The sequence below is a fragment of the Poromitra crassiceps genome, assembly GCF_964638095.1.
Source record: "Poromitra crassiceps genome assembly, chromosome: 15".
Lineage (NCBI taxonomy): Eukaryota > Metazoa > Chordata > Actinopteri > Beryciformes > Melamphaidae > Poromitra > Poromitra crassiceps.
This window is the reverse complement of record NC_139634.1, coordinates 38,200,308-38,219,572: the sequence shown is the minus strand read 5'-3', so window position 1 is coordinate 38,219,572 and position 19,265 is coordinate 38,200,308. Positions and strand designations below refer to the sequence as shown.

At 48.4% G+C, this 19,265-nt stretch overlaps 1 protein-coding gene across 1 annotated transcript in view; it reads right to left on the bottom strand.

Annotated features, from left to right (window-relative positions):
- elp1 (elongator acetyltransferase complex subunit 1) overlaps positions 1 to 19,265 on the bottom strand; it is a 49,095-nt gene that overhangs the window by 15,460 nt on the left and 14,370 nt on the right. The window contains exons 11-27 of the mRNA XM_083652166.1: positions 18,691 to 18,861; positions 18,146 to 18,230; positions 17,578 to 17,724; positions 16,122 to 16,228; positions 15,798 to 15,901; positions 15,444 to 15,497; positions 14,856 to 14,961; positions 14,250 to 14,365; positions 13,931 to 14,004; positions 12,815 to 12,893; positions 12,217 to 12,296; positions 11,989 to 12,126; positions 10,989 to 11,074; positions 10,443 to 10,591; positions 10,178 to 10,301; positions 3,844 to 3,941; positions 512 to 713 (exon numbers count right to left, since the gene is read on the bottom strand). Coding sequence (XP_083508292.1) covers positions 512 to 713; positions 3,844 to 3,941; positions 10,178 to 10,301; positions 10,443 to 10,591; positions 10,989 to 11,074; positions 11,989 to 12,126; positions 12,217 to 12,296; positions 12,815 to 12,893; positions 13,931 to 14,004; positions 14,250 to 14,365; positions 14,856 to 14,961; positions 15,444 to 15,497; positions 15,798 to 15,901; positions 16,122 to 16,228; positions 17,578 to 17,724; positions 18,146 to 18,230; positions 18,691 to 18,861 — 1,920 coding nt within the window. The remainder of the gene's footprint in view (positions 1 to 511; positions 714 to 3,843; positions 3,942 to 10,177; positions 10,302 to 10,442; positions 10,592 to 10,988; positions 11,075 to 11,988; positions 12,127 to 12,216; positions 12,297 to 12,814; positions 12,894 to 13,930; positions 14,005 to 14,249; positions 14,366 to 14,855; positions 14,962 to 15,443; positions 15,498 to 15,797; positions 15,902 to 16,121; positions 16,229 to 17,577; positions 17,725 to 18,145; positions 18,231 to 18,690; positions 18,862 to 19,265) is intronic.

The following is a 19,265-nucleotide window of genomic DNA, read 5'->3' as shown; positions in this document are numbered from 1 at the left end:
CTACTAACTGACTAAACAGACCAGCTGGTTTGCTCAGCGTCTGTCAGCCCGTCTATCTCTCTCTCTGCCTCCATCTTAATCCTTGGATATACAGTACCCTCCATGTCCACAAGGGTCCGCTAGCTAGGGTCAGCATGACGTAAACTTCTTCATTAGAGGGTGTCAAAACCAAAAGGGACGCTGAAGAATTTGAAGAAAGGCGTTTTTCTTCCGCGGACATGTTTTTAGGTTGGATATCCGACGGTCTAAAACTAACTTCACCGCGGTGGTTTTTGGCTTCTCTCTCTCCACGCGTCCTCCAAGTCCAAGGGCAATCCAGAAACTTAACAAAACTACTAGACGCCCATGTGTGCACGTCCTCTCGGGAGTGGGCTATATCTAAGCCTTTAATCTCTCTCTGTCTCTTTCCTTGCCTGCCTGTCGGTCTGTCTCTCCATGTCTCCCTGTCGGTATTCCCCTCTCCATGTCTCTCTCTTCCTCTTCCTCTGCCCGTCTCTCTCTCTCTCTGTACCTGCCAGTTCTCTGGCCAGCAGGGCGAGCTGGTCGTTCTGCAGTGGGATCTGATTGGCCGCACAGATGGCGTGTCTCCAGCTGCAGCTGCTGACGAACGCCTGCAGGGCGCCGGCCGGCTCGCCGCAACGCCATAGCAACAGGCCGGCCTGCTCCGCCTGCTGCTGCTCCATCAGGTGGTCGGCGTAGGCCACGCTCAGGGCCTGAGGGCAGAGAGGTCAGAGGTCACAGTCAAATCAACACTCCTCCGTCTCAAACTAACGGAGGTGTGGACAAATTCAAGCAGAACAGTTGCTGCATTCCATTTGAAGTGGGAGCTGGGGATTTCACGGTTCAAAGGTCATGAATTCCCCCTGTGACATCACCTGTCCTCACCAGCCCTATGTTGCGCATTCCTTTATCGCAAAATAACTGGGATGTGGAGGCTAAATGATTTCACATCTGTTTTGTTTACTAGGATTATAACTACTGTTGTTGCGCGGCGCAGCCATCTTGGATTTTTGAGGTCGGGGCTGCTGAGGCTCCTACGAGTTTGGAATGGGATATACCAGCTCTGGTGATGTCACCGTCCCAGCTCAAGACCTTTGAAGTCATAAGATTACCAGTTCCCAGTTATAAAGGAATGCACGACTAGTCTCAACGCCAGACCCATGAGAGTTCTTACGCTGATACACTACGTTGCTGCATGCTGCAGAGCTCTCTCTGGGTCTGGGATGCTTCCCCTCAGCCGGCTGGTTATGGGAGGGAACCGTTCACTTGGCCAGTGATTGGCCAGAGGTGGATTCAGTCCTCTCCAATCAGTAACGACTTTGCGATCAGACAACACGGGAGGCGCAGCCCATTTTTCGAGCCGCTCTCTCATCGGTGCTACGACCTGTCACTCATTCAATTTCAACCCGCCTTCAAAAACCAGCAGTAGCTGTGAAGTGGCACAGACTCATTTATGTAGTATGCAGAGCGCAGCGATTCAACGTAATTTGAGTCTGGGGAGAGAGACTACACCAGCCCTAACCTCAAAAATCCAAGATGGCTGCTCCGTGCTTCAACAGTAGTTAAAATCGTGGTAAATACTGTTTATTAGCACTTCTGTCTTTTTTGTATCTAATTAAATCAGTTGTACACACAGCATTGTCTAACTTCTACATGTATCTGTGTGGACATGCTGCAGTGTTTGTATGCACAAAATACTGTGAAATACCTGTTATTGCTAACAATGGCTAGCCTGGCTAGAGCTAACCCTGGCTGGTTTCCCAATTGTTTAAATGGAACACCGACAACTCGGGTGTGATGTCACTCACACGTATAATCCCAAGCTCCTAGTTTACCGTAATTTCCGCACTATAAGGCGCACCTGAGTATAAGCCGCAGCAGCAAAATTGCCTGTTTGTTACATATATAAGCCGCACCGGACTATAAGCAGCGGGTGTTTTGATGTTTAATTACCATATGTAAGGGTTCGTGCACAGAGGGGATTGTCGGGAAAGAGATGGCTGTTTGAGGAAGCTCCCATTTATTAACATTTCAACAAAACAACATAACACAACACCACCTGTGTTTTTTTTTACAGTGCACACAGTGTCCGCGGTGTGGTGAAAAAAGGGCAAGAGAGGAAATTAAAACAGAAGTGGATTTATAGTTAGAAAGAGTGCTAAAGAAGAGAGAATTCCGTTTTTTATTTTTTTATTTTAGCTACTCACAGTACTATTGACCAGTCCAACTCAAAAGATATTCGGCAGTTTCACTTTGAGCTCTCGTTCCGCCGCTGTCCATCAATGGTTATGACGAGTCTCGCTGGGTACAGTACGCCAAAGCGATATCCATTGACTTTAACCTTTTCGATGATGCTGTTGTATGTTGCGCGTTTCTGTTGCACCAACGCGGAGAGGTCCTGCCGGACGAAAAAGCGCGTACCCTCCCAGGTGAGGGGCTTCTTCCCCGCAGCCTGGAGGATGAGTTGACGGTCGGGCCAGCGGAGTAGGCGGATGAAGATGGCCCTCGGTGGCAGGCCGGGGTCTGGACGTGGCCGAGGCGCCCGGTGTGCCCTGTCCACCTCTGGTGGTTTCTCGCCTTCCTTCAGGTCCAGGATGTAACACAGGATTTTGCCAAGGAAAGCGTCCATGTCACCAATCTCAGCTCCCTCTTTTACATTGATCAGGCGAATGTTATTTCTTTTACTCCTGCTGATTAAGTCATCAACCTGCGTGTGCAGGGTTTCGATTTGTTTTTGCATTTTATCCATTTTCGGACTCACTGTGTTGTTTTTGTCCTCCAGTGCGCTGATGCGCTTTTCCACATTAGAAACTCTGTTCACGGTTGCCTTATTTTCTTTAGTGAGTGAGTGGATGGACTTCTGCACGTTTTCAAACTTGTTTTCAAGCTGCTCAAACCTCTGAGCGATGTCGGACTTAATCGATAGTGTTTCACGGAGTAAAAGTTTAGCCCAAGCCGGTGTATCTCCAGCCTCCAGCAGGTGAGTCATTTCCTCATTCATGGCGGTGATTGCTTCGTCTTTTTCTTTCTGCTTACTGGTTTTCAGTCTTGTGCTTCTTCCAGCAGACATTCGCCCCACTCTTTAAAGTTATTCAGTTGGTTCTGGTCACCTTATTCATTTTAGATCAGATCACTAAAACATATTGTTTGGTCTGGTGTAGCAGCTGTCTAGCTGAGCGCCATGTTCCCCGTGCGATCACGTGATGCCGGTTGATTTCCGCCAAATGATGTGCAGATGAAGCTGTGTAACCTGTAAAATCCATAGATTTTGGAGGTCCCCGAGTGGCCGTTTGCTGAAAAAATCCATAGATAAGCCGCACCGTTATATAAGCCGCAGGGCCGAAAAATGGGGGAAAAGTCGCGGCTTATAGTGCGGAAATTACGGTAAATGGAATGCAGCATTAGACAAGCCCCGACTCTGACTACTTCCAAGTCAAAGCTGAAAACATTTATCTTTTGCACTGCCTACTCTACAATAACTATTTGTCTTTTTAAGTCCTATCTTTTCTATCTCTTATCTGTACTTTTGCACTTTTTAATTGTAAATCTTTTACCTTGACTGTATTTTGATGACTCTGTAAAGCACTTTGAATTGCTTGTGTGTGTGAAATGTGCTATACTAATAAAGCTGCCATCCCTGTTTTGGAGCGAAGAAGCTCCATATGGAGAAGTCTGAAGTCTTGAGGGGAATCCTGGAGTTTTACAGCGGCTTCTTTCTCTGTGTATGTGTATGGGGCAAAACAACTGTCTGGGTCCCAAGGTGTCACGTGACTTGCAATACAGAGCTTGGCCACAACACCATAATCACAGCCCAGAGCTATTCCACGGGGACTTGCTCTGTACCTTGTAGTGAGTGCTCCCGGTTGGGTAAAGACGGAGAGCTTCACTGTAGAGTTTCTGCTCCTTCACCAGCATGAGAGCTTCAGGGAAATGCTCCTCTCCTGACAGACAGACAGACAACAGGACTGCATCATATCAAGAGCTCATCTACTGACACTTCACACAATAATGAGTAAAGAGTTCTATTTCATCCCTCCTGACCGCCAGAGGCGGTGCTTTAAGCACTGAATATCTTCGTCTCGCGCTTGCACAGGCCGAGTACCTATACCAACAAAGTCACCCGTGACCCCCGCGTGACGCCGGCTTGTCTATATCTTCCGGTGTCATCCGCGGCTCTTTTCCTTTTTTCTTCTCGCTTGCAGCAGGTGTGCGGTTGCTACTCGCACGAACATCTGTTTTGAAGATTTGGATCTTGGATTTGTATTGTTGGATCATTGTAACGCTGCAGCCAGTTGTGTGCAGCCTTGCGACCACCGGTCGGAGTGCGGAGTGTTCGCCCTCCAAGGGCTGTGACTGGCTCACGGATCTCCGTGGATCGAAGCGTCGGTATCCCCACAGTAGGCACTGGTAGAGGACAGCGATTCGCTCATACTCCCAGTACGTTTAATTTGTTTTCAGTTTGTTAGCGGCAGTGTTCTGCAGAGCTAAATATTAAGTTCCCACCTGTGAAACGGTGGTTTTCAGTTTGGTTAGCGGCAGTGTTCTGCAGAGCTAAATATTAAGTTTCCCACCTGTGAAACGGTGGTTTTCAGTTTGTTAGCGGCAGTGTTCTGCATAAACTGAATATTAAGTTCCCAGCTTGCGAGCTGTGGTTTTCAGTTCAACTTTTCTGGTGAGGACGGCGGTTCGCCCATACTCCCAATACATTTTGTTTGTTCCACCTGTGAACGGTGGTTTTCAGTTTGGTTAGCAGCAGTGTTCTGCGCAAGCTAAATATTAAATTTCTCATAGCAGTAGCGTTTCCGCTCAAGCTAAGCTCCAGCCATTGCTGTGTTTTCTTTTGTTTTTGCAGTAGCGTTTCCGCTCAAGCTAAACACTAAGTGTTCCAGCTCGGGCTGTGTTTTTTCAATTATTAGCAGTAGCGTTCCGCTCAAGCTAAGTGGGTTTCAGTAAAAAAAAGAAAAAAAAAAGCTGTGTTTCTAGTTAGCAGTGGCGTTCCCGCTCGAGCTAAATAGTGTACCAGCCTGTGCCGTGTAAGACAAGAGTGTTACTGGTGAAGGCAGTGCTCTCGCTCCCGCTCCCAGTAAACTGTTGCGACTGGACATCACCATGATGGCATCACACTGTTGTAATGCCTGTATGGCCTCTCTTCAGCCTGATGATGGCCATGATCTATGCCCCTCTTGCCTTGGCCTCGAGCATTTGAGGGAGGGCCTATCAGATGACCCGTGCATGAATTGCAGCTTCATGCCCCGGTCGGTGAGGCTGGCTAGACTGGCGGAGGTGGGGCAACAGTTGGGCGATGCTCTCACCCCATCAGAATCGTTGCCCCCAGCCCAAACCAGCCGTCCAAAGCGCCCGGCGGCAGAGACCGAGGGCGCCACCTTCAGGAAGAGAGCTAAGAAAAGCAGCGGACTCTCTTCCAAGGTGGATCGGTTGACAACTGAGCTAAACCAGATGAAAGCACTTCTGAGCCTGGCATTACAGAAGCAGTGTGTGGACGTGGGGGAGACGGATGCACCTTCCCTTCACACTGAGAGCGTGCAGTTCTCAGAGCAGGATGACGCTCTTTCGGTGGCAGCTTCAGCTACTCAGTTTAATGACCCTGAGGAAGATGCCTCACAGGTCTCAGGGATGGGCTCCCGTTCCTCAGGGCACGGTTCCTCACTGGAGACGGAGGACGGCTCAATGGGGGCCATCATTCGCATGGCCCTAGCCCGCTTACAGCTCGACGTCCCTCAGGCGGACTCGGCCCCGGCGAGCGCGTTTTTCAGGCGCAGTCCAGCCCCTGCCACCTTGTCTGTGCCGCCCTCAGAGGAATATCTGAGGGAGCTGCATGCATGCTGGAGGGACTCTAAAGCCCTCTCCCACCCTACATCGGACGCAAGAACCTTGGCAGCTATGCAGGATGCGCCGAGGTTTGGTCTGGGCCGCATGCCATCGGTGGAGCCTACTATTGCTTCTCTAATAGTGGCTCCGGACGAGGCTTTGAGGCCGGACGCCAGATGTCCTAGGCCCCAGTGTAGGGCTACGGATGATCTGCTTGCCAAAGCATACAATGCAGCGGCCCGCATGGGTCGTATCGGCAACTCCCTCTCCCACCTGATGCTTGCCCTCTCGACCTCCCTGCACCAGGCTCCACTGGACGCCTCGGTCAGCAGCCTCAGCGACGCGTCACTGCAGGCTTTTGCCCTAATGTCGAGAGAGCTGGGACGGGTGATGTCCACCCTGGTCCAGACTCGCCGGCAGGTTTGGATGGCGCAGTCACCTCTGACGGAGACGTGCAAAAAAATTCTCCGTAGTGTTCTGGTGGAACCAGGAGAGCTGTTTGGGTTGGCAGCGATAGAGGCGCTGCAGCGCACGATCCAAGCTGGGCAGACCAGGCAGCAGCTCGCTGGTCTCCAAAGGAGAGGGCCCGCTCCCAGCAGGGCTGGGGGTTCTTTGGGTGCCCCGCAGTACCGCTCGCAGCCACCAGCTTACCCTAGAGGTCGGCAGAGGGCTCAGCGGCCGGCTCAGCGACCTGCTCAGCAACCTGCTCAGGACTTTCGCGTTCCCGGGCGCCCGGCGCCTGGGCAGTCTCGAGGCCCTGCGCCTGACCGTCGCTCCCCCAGAACCTTCAGAGGCAGGGGGGCTAGGTACTGAGGCATTGGGGCCGGCCGTCGGCTGCTTTTCCCAGCAGCAGATCAGTTACTGGACTGCTCACACCTTGGATCCCTGGGTGGTTTCCACCTTAGCTCAGGGATACAAACTGCAGTTCCGGCGCCGGCCCCCAGCCTCCGGCCGGGTCAGAATGACCACCATCAACGACCCGGCAAAATCTCTGGCTCTGAACCAGGAGCTGTCTGCCCTCCTGGCCAAGGGAGCCATCGAGCCAGTAGACCCTCTGCTACAGCCAGGGGGGCTCTACTCAACTTACTTTCTGGTAAAAAAGAAGGGAGGCGGACTTCGACCAATCCTCGACTTGAGGGGTCTCAACAGGTTTTTAAAAGTTATGCCATTCCATATGCTGACCACAGCAGAGGTTCTGCGAGTGGTTGCCCGGGGGGAGTGGTTCACGTCTATAGATTTAAAGGACGCTTATTTTCATGTGCCCATTGTGGCGCACCATCGGCAGTTCCTGAGATTCGCCTTTCAGGGCCGTCATTTTCAGTTCAGGGTGCTTCCCTTTGGTCTCTCCCTCTCCCCAAGGGTGTTTACCAGGTGCGTAGCGGCAGCTCTTGCACCTCTGCAGGCAGAGGGTGCGAAGATCCTGCCTTATCTGGACGATTGGCTCATCTGTGCACCGTCCCAGGCTCAGGCAGCACAGATTACAGAGCGCCTATTAGTTCATATGAACCGGCTGGGCTTCAGGGTCAACTTCGAGAAAAGCTGCCTCGAACCTGCCCAGCACGTCACCTTCTTGGGTGTGGTCCTCAACACGGTAACCATGAGGGCCTACCTGTCACCTCAGCGTGTGGACAACATTCTCCACTTCCTTTCCCTCTTCAGAGGGGGCGGGGTGTTGCCCTACATCCAGTTCCAGCGTCTCTTGGGCAAGTTGACAGCTGCCTCAGGCGTTATCCCCTTGGGCTTGCTGTCGCTGCGCCCCCTGCAGAGGTGGATGAACAGCCTCCACTTGGATGCCACGTGGCACAGGCACAGGAAGGTCAGGGTGACATGGCGGTGCCTCTCTCCCCTGTCCCCATGGAGGGAGAGGTCATTTCTGATGAAGGGCGTGCCCATGGGCTCCATTCCATCACGCCGAGAGACTGTCACAGCGGACGCCTGCCTCTCAGGGTGGGGCGCAGTCTGGCAGAGCAGGACCGCTCAGGGGCAGTGGTCTGTTCAAGATGGCACACAGCACATCAATGTGCTGGAGCTTCGTGCCGTAGAGCTAGCACTCCGGCACTTTTTACCTTTCCTGAGAGGGAAACATGTACTTGTTCGGTCGGACAACATGTCGACCGTTTCTCAGATAAACCATCAAGGCGGCACCAGGTCCGCAAGGTTGCTGAGGGTATCCCAGAGTCTGTTAACGTGGGCGGCTCCCCGCCTGGCCAGCCTGCGGGCGATGTATTTACCGGGAGAGCGAAACCAAGTTGCAGATTTCCTCTCCCGACAGAAGCCTCCGCCAGGGGAATGGCGGCTTCACCCAGAGGTGGTGGAGACCATCTGGGGCCTCTTTGGCAGGGCGGAGGTGGACCTCTTTGCTTCAGAGGGGTCGACCCATTGCCCCCTATGGTTCTCCTGGAGGGAGGAGACCAGTCCCCTGGGACAGGATGCCCTGGCGCACGATTGGCCAGACATTCTGCTGTATGCCTTCCCACCACTGCCTCTGATTTTGCCAACGCTTCAGAGGGTCCTTCAGATGGGCCACAGGGTGCTTCTGGTGGCCCCCTTCTGGCCGGGGAGGATTTGGTTCCCTCTGCTGCACAGCCTCTGTTGCAGCGCGCCATGGCGCCTCCCCAACAGGGAGGATCTCCTGTCACAGTTGGGGGGTCGGATTTGGCATCCCGACCCTCGTCGACTTCAGCTGTGGGCTTGGCCTCTGCAGGGCCCCTCCCACTACTGAGAGATTGTAGCGGGGGCGTCAGGAAGACCATTCTGAATGCCAGAGCACCGTCCACTCGTTCGCAGTACGAGAACAAGTGGAAGATATTTTCTGACTGGTGTGCACGCCAGAATCAGGATCCAGTGCACTGCTCGGTGCCCACGGTTCTGGAGTTTTTGCAGCAACTCCTGGATGGTGGTCGGTCTCCCTCCACATTGAGAGTTTATGTGGCTGCTATTTCTTGCCAACATGTCCAGATTGAGGGTGTTACCGTAGGGGGCCACAAGCTTGTGTCCCTCTTCTTACGAGGGGCGACGAGGCTGCATCCCCCAAGGACCCCAAGAGCTCCAGCATGGGATCTGCCCCTTGTGCTGGATGCATTGTGTTTGCCTCCCTTTGAGCCCTTGGCCCAGGCAGGGCTGAGGTGGCTGTCAATGAAAACCGCATTTCTGCTGGCCATTACCACAGCAAAGCGGGTTGGGGAGTTGCATGCCCTCTCTGTGAGTGACTCATGTCTGAGGTGGAATTCTGATGACTCAGGTGTCACCTTATGGCCAAACACGGCGTTCCTTCCGAAGGTGCTGTCACGGTCATACCTTAACCAGCCTATCCAGCTGGCACGATTCAACCCCCCACCGGAGGAAGGTGTGGGTGAGGTAAGACTGTTATTATGCCCGGTGCCCTTAGAGCTTATGTTGAAGCTACCGCGTCAATACGGCGGTCAGAGCAACTCTTTGTCTGTCATGGCGGCCCTAAGAAAGGTTGTGCTTTGTCCAAACAGCGGCTGTCCCACTGGATTGTGGACGCCATCGCAGATGCCTACAGGGCGAGTGAGCACCCCCCGCCATCCGGGGTGAGGTGCCATTCCACCAGGAGCATTGCAACATCATGGGCTGCCCTGAGAGGGGTGCCCCTGGAGGCCATATGTGCAGCGGCCTCATGGGCGTCACCAGGAACGTTTTCCAGGTTCTACAGGGTTAATGTCGCCACCCCACATCCACTGGGAGTGGTCCTGTTGCCAAGTTCCTCTGCCTCCACGCAGTGAGGTGGGTACTTGGGATTCTTTGTGACCTTGTTGGTAGAGGTCATCCAGTGCTTAAAGCACCGCCTCTGGCGGTCAGGAGGGATGAAATAGAACGAAAGTTACTTATGTAACTACAGTTCTATGAATCCCGGATGACCGCCAGAGCGTTCAGTTACTCAGAATCCTCATGGTTTCGCGAGAAGATTCCATAGGAAAAGAGCCGCGGATGACACCGGAAGATATAGACAAGCCGGCGTCACGCGGGGGTCACGGGTGACTTTGTTGGTATAGGTACTCGGCCTGTGCAAGCGCGAGACGAAGATATTCAGTGCTTAAAGCACCGCCTCTGGCGGTCATCCGGGATTCATAGAACCGTAGTTACATAAGTAACTTTCGTTGTATCTGGAGGGGTAAATGTTTAAAACTTGAGGTTGAACAAGTCTAAACCCCTGGAGGATCCAGTCTGTATTTTCTTTTGGTCAACAGGGGACTTCAATTCCCTCCCAACCTTTCAAATACAACAAGAAAGATTTCCCTCTTTGGTTTGGTGCTATGGTCTGTTATGGTGTTGTCATTTGCTAGATCTTGACACATTGGCTAGGTGTTGTGGAGTGGAGACTCACCACACTTGCTGATGTGCTGTAAAGCCTTCCTGTAGCGTTTCAGGTGTTTGTCGATGGTGAAGCGCTGGTAGTTCGGCTCCAGCCTCTTCAGCATGTTGAGGAAGGGAAGATACTCTTTGGGGTCCTGCAATGTTCAGGGGAAAAACACAGGAACGTTTCCTGCACGTTTGATAAGCCACCTCGTCCAGATGCATTTGACCTGAACGCAGCTCGTAACCCTGAGTGCTGTGACATCACTGTCGCCTCCCACTCTGCCGACCCGTACCTTCTGGGACTTCTCGACCACCATGAGCACCAGGTCGAAGTCGTAGGTTCCCAGAGAGTGTTCGTACAGGTCGTTGACGTTGACGAGGAAGAGCAGGTACTTCAACGCCTCTTCAGCACTCACTGCCCCAGGTGCTGCCGGAGGCTTCACTGCACGCACGCACAGGTACACCCACACACGCACGCACATAGCCACACACACACACACACACACAATAATGAGATTAAGAGCATAAAAACATAGAATTCCAACCGAGCAAAATCATTGAACTAATTAAATATTCATACCTAGAACTTCTCTATCACCCACAATATAAAATATTTGTTCCATAATTTGGGTGATCTGACCTCTGATCTACTTACTACTGATTGTTTTTATTGTTACTCTAGGAGTTGAAGCTGATTCTACTGTCGACTTCCCTGACAGTTTCTCTGGATAAGAGTCAGCTAAATAACACACACCAACACATTGCAATCACAGTATTGGTATGTAACTGCATGAATCAGAGTTCAGTAAATGTAAAATATCTCCTGCGGGTCGTTTCACCTCGGAGCTCGTGGACTTTCTGCAGAGCGATCTCCAGCTCAGGAACCGTCTTCTTCACGTGAGCCGTCAGAACGGACAGACAGAATCTGAGGAGAACACGGACGGCATCACTGCTTCAGAGCCCATTGATCCAAAAGGACAGCACTTTACATAAGAAGTCAGAGCGCTTCCAGGACCTACACATTGAATTATTTCCTGGTAAAATCATAATATATAAATAAATACTAATAAACTAATAAACATTTGTTCCCAGTACTTCTCAAAAAGTTAGAATCTGGTGGACAGATCTCTGGTGGATCAGATTTTAGCGTTGATCTGGATCTGGAATTTCCACTATTATGGTGCGTTCATGTACTGGTGGGAAATTCCAACCTCCCATGTTGGCTGGTAAACAGCGTTGCTTTCATGTGTCCTTCTGTCAGAAAATCAAGGCCAGAAGACAAACACTACCAGTTTATGGCTGCAACCTTTAAGACTTAGTGGCCACGCAGTTTCAATTCAGCGTCCTTGTTAACAGGCGAGTCCGTTCACACCGGGCCGCACGCCACGCCACGCTGAAGCCACGCTGCGCCATGCCAACGCCACGACGAAACGATAGATTCAGCTTCTGTTCTATTTTCCAAGCGTGCTGCTGCCAGGCAGGCAGTCAATGCAATTTGTGAGGGGTGGGAGGGGCCGGAGCAGCAGCTCTGACTCCAGCGCTGAGGAAAAGAAGACACTGCTCCTGGTGTGACCGGTTAAGCGTCAGATCAGCTTGAGCCTGCCTCAAGCTTTAGTTCTGCATGGCTTTGGCGTATGGTGTGTTTGGCCACTTAAACGTTGCAAACGGCATTCTGCTATTTGCCTCTACAGTGAGAACACAAATTATTCCCTCCAACCTTCCATGTCCCCCCCACCCCAAAGTTTGGAAGCCATTAACAACAACAATAATAACAGGTAAAAAATGTAAATGAAGCTAGAGTACATTTCTAAATGACAAACACAATACAAAATCACTGACTTGTGTGGCTCCATAGACTCCATGCGGCTCCGTAAGGCGTCACACACCACATCCACCTTCTTCCTCCCGGCGGCCGGTGGAGGCTGGCCCGGCCCGATGTCCGGCCGGGGGTACATGGTCCTGCTGGTGTCCTCCTCCCTGGGTGAGGATGAACAGGAAATCACAGTGGTCAGATGAGAGTTGATATGATTTTGAGGTGAAGGAAACCGCAGCTCTGAAGCCTCTCACTTGAGCTCGGTGAGGAAGAGGTTGATGTGGTTGATGGAGTCGAGCTGAGTGATGAAGATCTCCACGTTCTCCAGGAAAACCTGAAGAGAGACGGAACCGAAAGAGTTAATTGATTGATTGATTTAATTTATTTGAGAAATAAAAATAAAAAAGATACACCAACAAACATACAGTATAAAATACTTCATCAGGATATCGCAATAAAGTCGTTCAACTCATTTCCAATGTGGTCCTGAGTTAATGGACGAAAACACACACAGCATCACTAACTATGTTTACATGGACTGCAATAACCAACTATTGGCCTTCTTCGAAATAAGACAATATTTCGCTTAAATGCACAGTAACATTTCTGCATTATAATGTCTAAAAATGACTAGATCTATGTTATATAGTTTTTGAGTTGTGTACAGTATGTACATTATCACAAAGGTTTCGAAGAATGTTCAAACCCAGAGAAATGTGAAATTTTATTCAAGGTAACGGTCCATTTCATTTGGTCGCCTGTCAATGGCGTTTCCATAAACAATTCCCACAGACTATTTTCTTACCGTTTCAAGTCACATCGCCGTCACTTTTGAGATCTTGGAGCACCTACCTGGGGGTTGTGGTCATAGATGAGGTTGAGGTTGATCCTCAGCTTCCTCATGCTGTCAAAGGCCTCTCTGAACCTCAGACTGAGACACACAACAGGTTGATCAGTACAGTCGTCTACCATCACTTCACACATGATGAAACAGTCCAGAACACAGGACCTTCTCCCTGTATTGACTTTCCTGCTCCCGCCCCAGACACACCTGACCAATAAGCAGAGTGAATGTTTGCATGTGGTTTGTGGTGATGTAGTCTCTGTCTCAAGCCAGTCTATCTCTTCCACAATCTTCGAAAGACATCAGTCTGTACTTTAGCCCGTTAAAATTTGTCCAGAGGAAGTTGTCATCTTCCAAACAAAACAAAAACAAAACAAAAACAAAAACGCTTCAGACAGGAGGAAGTTGATATATTCGATATCAACTTCGATATAGTCGATGATATTCGACCAATCACGACACACAGTAAACAAAACCGATGCAGGTGATTGGAGAGATTAGCTGATGTGTCCACCTATAGTGGGTATCCCGGCACGCTTCAGACAGGAGGACGTTTGATGGTATTCGACCAATCACAACACATGTAAACAAAACCGATGCAGGCGATTGGAGAAATTAGCGGATGTGCCCGCCTTCAGCGGCTTCCATTTTGTCCAACTTTCTCTTCTATGAAGTACACACGGGTAGGCGGAAACATTTGCAAATTGCGGGAGCCAACGCGTCTGTTTTAAGAGACTAGTCGTGATGCATTTTGGTTGGAGAAACTGAACCAAATCAAGAAGAAAACGTTCCAAGTTTACAAACTCATCAACTGATTCGGACCAGAACAAATAAACTAGGTGTGAAAACAGCCTTACAAAAATGATAATGAGCGAACCTTTGGGGGAAAAAGAGCAAAAAACTTTTTGCTGAGTGTCCTCAGTTTCAGTTTGTCCATCTTGTCTCCTGCTGGACTCACTGGGCTAAAAGCCTCTACAGTTCAAACAGTGCAGAAGAGAAAGCACCATTCTTGGCTATGCCATTTATTTGTCAAACATTTAGTCACTATATGTCTCTTTATAACTGTATAACTGGCAGTTGTGGTGACTCTAGTGGGTATGACGGTATACGAGTCTGGAACTCACCTGTCCAGCCACGTCCTGAGCTGAGCCAATACCAGCGCTCTATGATGGACCGTCTCCAGGTTCCCACGAGGCATCTGAAGAGAGAGACAGACACAGACACACACACACACAGACACACACTTCAAAATAAATAACAGCTTTTGATGGTCTAAGGCAGTGAGATCAGGACGCCACCAGGGGGTCGAAAGAAAAAGGCATTGCTACAGAGCTGTGTGTGTATGTGTGCAGGCTACGTGTGTGTGTGTGTGTGTGTGTGTGTGTGTGTGTGTGTGTGTGTGTGTGTGTGTGTGTGTGCGTGCGTGCACGTGCGTGTGTCGACCTGTAGGATGACTCTGGTGTCCTGTGGGACCACGGTGACGATCCTGGAGCCTCTCTCCACGCGCCTCAGTGTCTCGTCGCTATTCCCGCCGTCTGAGGCTAGCGCCCCCTGCAGGGCTGAGGGGAGGAGGGAATCAGAGACACCTTGAGTCAGAGAGAGCCTACTGTAACAGAACGACCCTGACAGATTTCTTCTTCACTGAACTGAACAGTCTGTATCCGTTTTAAATTCATACGAAATATACAAATTGTTAAAGAAAAACATTATTTCCTCATTTATTATACAGTATGTTGCATACTTTAGTCTTCATGCATTTTATCACTGCATTTATTGTGTTTATATATTTATCTGTATTTATTGTATATTTTAATTAATTTTCTTTGTCTCAGTTTGCCTAATTGCTGTCATTTTGGCTGCCAATTCCTAAATTTACATATCATTTTATTTGATATACATTTCAAATATTATAATGATTAAATTGTAGTTTGCATTATTTATAAAAGCTTCTCATTTGCTCCATTCTTATTTGTATCTCTTTGTTCCTGCTGTATTTTATTAGCTGCTACTGGGGGGGGGGGGGGGGGGGGTGCCACAGGGCCCGCTTACCTTTGACACTGAGCGTGCTCAGTTGGAGGCAGCGGCAGGTGTGCGAGTGTGTGGTGAGGAGGAGGAAGTCGTTGTAAACCACAAAGGAGGAAACATTGGATGCGAGCTGAGGAACAGAGTTTCAAAACAAGAGTCTGAATGAGCGCCTGGCAGCTCTCCTGTCTCACAGCAGCAATGTTGTTAGTTCAGCGTTTCTCCACATTCAAGTCAAGTCAAGTCAAATTTTATTTATATAGCACCTTTCATACACAAAGGCAATTCAAGGTGCTTTACAAAAAAATAATCGAAAAAACAAGCAGCAAAGCAGTGCACATATAAAAAACACATAAAAAACACAGCCGACAGTTTTAGTTAAAATATATACTCAAATTAACAAACATGAAACATTATTTCTGTTTTAAATAAGTTACAATGCATTCTTCAGTATTATTATTACATGCACAGTCCATTTGTTGGAAATGTACAGGAATCTTTTTTTTTAATTACAGGCCGAGAGAGGCAGTAGTTTAGTAGCAGTTAAAAGCAAGAGTAAACATTAAGACTACATTTCCCATCAGCCCGTTGCTTAAAGCTGACTGGATGACAAACCTGTGTGTCTCCGGCATAGAGGTGCGATCTGTCAGTCAGACCCAGAACAAACTCCTGCAGACAGTGAAGCAAAGCAAAGGGAAGATTAGCACAGCTCAATGACTTCTTTTTAATCACTTCTTTAAACTCATTTCATAGACTTGCTTTGATGTGATCTCGTGTTTTTATTGTCTTTTTATCTTTTATCAGCTTTTTATTGTCTCTTTATCCGCTTTTTAACATATTATTATTGTCTTTTATGTCTTATCTCAACTCTTAATTTTTACTATTAGACTGGTGAAAACAGGGCTTTGGCCTCTACTTTCCCACTCTCTAAATAAAGGACAAATTATGTAAGCAGTGCAGTACTCGTACCTGTCCACTCATTGAGCAGAGCGCTGTCTTAACACAGGGAACAGGGAAGTTGATCTTACAGCCTTCCGAGTCTAGCCAGTCCTCCACCGCCGGATCAGCACAGTCTGCACAGAAAACACTAGCTTTTAATCCACTCATACATTTAAAAATCCCATTGCCTTTACACCTACGAACCAGGAAGTGCACGCACGGACACCCACTGTTCTGTGAAACCTGAGTGAAACCTGAGACTTTCAAAGTCCCAAATTTCTTAATTAAATAAATTCTCAGTCAGTGGTGGCAAAATAACTCAAATGAAGCCACAACCCAGCGTGTGTTACTGACCCCAGATCAGCTTCCTGGTCTGTCCGTCCTCCAGCTGCAGAGCCACGGTGCTGGTCTGAGGACAGTGAACCATACTGACCACAACACCGGACACCTCCACCTGGGACCTGCATGCCACAAACACATTGAGGTCAGCCAACATGGCCGACCCTGGGCTGATGCTGCATTCACCTCTGATGGAAATGTTCAAACGTTCAAATTTCAGCTCAGATAATGATAGATGTTTATTTGCATGTTTTCTGGCTGTTTGTCAATTGAGGTATGTCTGCTCGTAGCGGGGAAGCCATTTTGTCCAGTTGGGGCTTCCGTAGTGATCTTTATATGGCTCTCATAGTTACGTGAGCCAGCCCCTCCTTTCCCCATCCCACCATTTCTCTCTCTGTATGCCGATACAGAAGATGGCGGGTGGAGCCGCACCCGTGTTCATGCTGGTAGTGTGATGGCAGCCTATGTTAGTTTATATGTCTATGTGGAATACATTTGTTGTGTTCCATCTTCATGGGACTCTGAACTGCTGTTGCTGGCCGAGAGTCGGGATGCTACGCCTGGAAGTTACAGTCAAGCTTACAGGTGAGCGGACTCCGTCAGTTGATAAACAGCCTTCTTTCCTTGTATTATCGTTCACTTCGCATGTTTCATGCATCGGGGCTAGTATACAGTATGCACTCCTAGACAGTTAGTGATATGATGTTGGACCGTACTAGTCACCTGCACCGTAACAGCATGAATAGTGGAATTTTTACTACATTTGAATTTTTTTAACATGACATTTTTAAATGCATTTGAACTTGTCAAGATGCCATGTTTGTAGTTTTCTTTCCTAATCAACTTTTTCATACAGTACTTGAAGCATAACCATTTTTTACCCTATGTTCCATCACGCTGATGATCAATTCTGACTGGAGCTGCAATGCTTAATCGATTAGTTGTCGACTATTAAATTAATAGCTAACTATTTTTATAATCGATTCATTTGGGGGTGAAAGTGAGTTATATATTCTGGTTTCTTTACTCCTCTGAGTCAGTAAAGTGAATATCTTTGGGTTGTGAAGAGAACAATTGAGGATGATTTGAGGACGTCATCTTGGGCTTGGGAAACACTGATCATTTTTTTTTTGCCATTTTCTGACATTTTATAGACCAAAAGACTAATGATTAGTTACTACAGTAATTGATTAATTGAGAAAATAATCAACAGATTACCGTATATGACAATGAAATTAATCGTTAGTTGCAGCCCTAATTCTGACCAAAATCTCGTTAATCCCACTTGGATTTCCGGGTGAAGCTGCACGCACGCACGCACACACACACACACACACACACACACACACACACACACACACACACACACACACACACACACACACACACACACACACACACACACACACACACACACACACACACACACACACACACACACACACACACACACACACACACACACACACACCTGACGGTGAGTGTGTCATGCTCAGGGCGTAGCAGCAGCAGGCTGGAGGAGGCGGGCAGCGGTCCAGACATCACCCCCACAAACAAGTCCTCCCTCAGCCACAGGAGCTGCCGCAGGGCCAGAGGCTCCACAAGAGGCACTGCAAGTCTGCAGGATCAGTGGAGAACATGGTAAAAACACAGCACACTACAGGTAAAGGAACATTAGTCTAAGCGGGAAAGGACCTCAGATTTTGAGTTCCCCCTAGCTCTAACTTGGGTAGGGGTGTCTCAAAAACTAAAGCCTTTTTTGAGGACCTCCTGCAGCTAGACACATGAGAAAAATCTGGGAAACATTTTCAATTAAAAAAATTCCATACTTTTCCAGACCTGCGTAGGAACCCTGAGAGGAACATGGTAAGAATGCAGGAACAATATCAATATGCAGGAGGAGACATAGCTAACCGCCCACCGTGGCTGGTAGATTCATCAAATTCACCGGCCACACATTTGGCCGGTGAATTTGATCAACCTACCAGCCACATTTGGCCGGTGCTCATTTCCAACCCTGGTTGTTGTGTTGTTTTCACCTGAAGGTTTTCTGCAGAACCAGCGGACGAGACACCGTCCTGAAGCCTCCTGAAGGTGCTGCTATCTCAGCTGTTTCTGCTGGATCTGACCGGAGCATCAAATAAAGACAACATGATATAGGCTATACTAGACCCAGAACACATAGACACACTGTATAACATATAGAGATCTTTGTTCCAAAATGAGATATCCACCAATTAAAAAGAAAAATCTCACATATTGTTGGTATTGCAGGTTAGTATTGAAGTTAGCAATAATTCTTAAGGCATTTGCCTATTAAAAAAAACTATTTTTTGAAGAAACATAATGACTTATGTTTGTCAAATATTGCCGAATTGATTTCAGGTTGCAAACATTCTTAACACATTCTAATTATCTGGTTAAATAAAGGTTAAATTGTTTCATCCTCAAGTCAGTTAAAGGAGAAAATCAACTCTACATGAGAAATTTGAGAAATATGAGAAACAACATCCAAACAATACTATTTTGATTCCAACAAAGTTTTACGGAACTCAGTGTCTTCATAGAGAACCCCGCTGCTTACCTCTGCCGTAGACGGACACCTGTCCGTCGGCACAGAGTGCTGCGAGCTGATTGGTCCTCTGAGGCTGGCAGAGGAAGGTCACCTGGTTGACCGGGGAGGTCAGCTGGAGGTCGAAGGAACACATGGGAGGAGGAACCACACACTGCCTGAAGGTCGACACCAGGATCTTATCTGAGGGGTCAGAGTCAACAGTCTACACACCAACAACCAAACTCTGCACTGTCAATTTTTGGTTGGGACGATGTCTACCAAAATGGCACAAGAAAATACGTTCTTTGTTCTTCGAAAATCGGAAACAACTTAATTATTTTATTTCAATGTATAGTTCTAATATTTGCCTTTACTAACTTAAGCCATTATTTCCATATTGAGGATTATTTATTTAAAACAATCTCGATGTGTCAATATTTTGTGAAAGCACAAAGTTACAACTGAGTGAACATGTAGCCCACTTCGTAGAAAATACAGAGATACAGTATCGTGTATCGCCATTCAGGCTAAAAATACAGAGATATGATTTTTGGTCCATATTGCACAGCCCTAGCGATACATGGTGAAAAAAGGTACAAACAATA